The sequence below is a fragment of the Haliaeetus leucocephalus genome, unplaced genomic scaffold (assembly GCF_000737465.1).
Source record: "Haliaeetus leucocephalus isolate CR32 unplaced genomic scaffold, Haliaeetus_leucocephalus-4.0 Scaffold589, whole genome shotgun sequence".
Lineage (NCBI taxonomy): Eukaryota > Metazoa > Chordata > Aves > Accipitriformes > Accipitridae > Haliaeetus > Haliaeetus leucocephalus.
This window is the reverse complement of record NW_010973025.1, coordinates 1-963: the sequence shown is the minus strand read 5'-3', so window position 1 is coordinate 963 and position 963 is coordinate 1. Positions and strand designations below refer to the sequence as shown.

Sequence of the window (963 nt, the reverse complement as noted above, 5' to 3'; positions counted from 1 at the left end):
TGGGAGTCTGAGGGACCCCCAGGGGCACGGAGAGGGGTACAGAGGGGGCCTGGGGGGTAAGAAGGGGGCGAGGGGGTCCCACCAGAGGGGTCTGGGAGTCATAGGGGATCTGTGGGTACTCACAGCCTTGGCCAGGACCCCCCGCATGGTGCCAGCCATGGCGGCAGCCATCCCGAAGCGGCCGTTGTTGAGGATGTTCATGGCCACCTTGAAGCCCCCCCCGGGCACCCCCAGGACGTTCTCAGCCGGGACCCGCACCCCCTCGAAGTGAACCTCCGCTGTGTTGGACGCCCGGATCCCCATCTTCTTCTCGGGGGCACCGCTGGAAGTGGGGGGGGTGTCAGGGTGAGATGGGGGGAGTCAGCACCCCAAAACACCCCCCCCATGGACCCCCACTCACTGGGTGACCCCCCCGAAGCCGCGCTCCACGATGAACGCCGTTATCTTCTCCTTTGTCTCTCCCGTCCCCTCATCCCGCAGTGGCGTCTTGGCGAACACCGTGAAGATCTCGGCCAGGCCCCCGTTGCTGTGGGGAGGGGGTGTGAGGCGGCGGGGGGGTCATGAGTACTCGGCCCCCCTCCCCGGGCTCCCCCCCCAGCCCCACCTGATCCAGATCTTGCTGCCGTCCAGGGTGTAGAAGGTGCCGCAGGGGCTGGGCTGCGCCCGTGTCCGGATGGAGGCGGCGTCCGAGCCGCTGCCCGGCTCCGTCAGGCAAAAAGCCGCCACCGTCTCCCCTGGGAGGGCACAGGGAGGGGTTGGGGGGGGGGTCCCCAGCTCCCCCAGACCACCACCCCCTCACGTCCCCATACCGGTGGCCAGGCGGGGCAGGTATTTCTTCTTCTGGGCGGGGGTCCCGTAGAGTAGCAGCCCCTTGAAGCCGATGGACTGGTGGGCTCCCAGCGTGATGCCCACCCCTAGGTCATGCTGGCCCACGATCTCCACCAGCCGGGCATACTGGGGGGG

General features: G+C 68.7%; 1 protein-coding gene across 1 annotated transcript; it reads right to left on the bottom strand.

Moving 5' to 3' along the window:
- Positions 1-82: 82 nt before the first annotated feature.
- Positions 83-959, bottom strand: LOC104838335 (very long-chain specific acyl-CoA dehydrogenase, mitochondrial-like; the record flags this gene model as incomplete). The annotated part of the gene is made up of 4 exons (XM_010578015.1): positions 83-322; positions 401-526; positions 605-734; positions 810-959. Coding segments are annotated over 4 exons (646 nt in total), but the record flags the coding sequence as incomplete, so codon positions are not given.
- Positions 960-963: the final 4 nt, after the last annotated feature.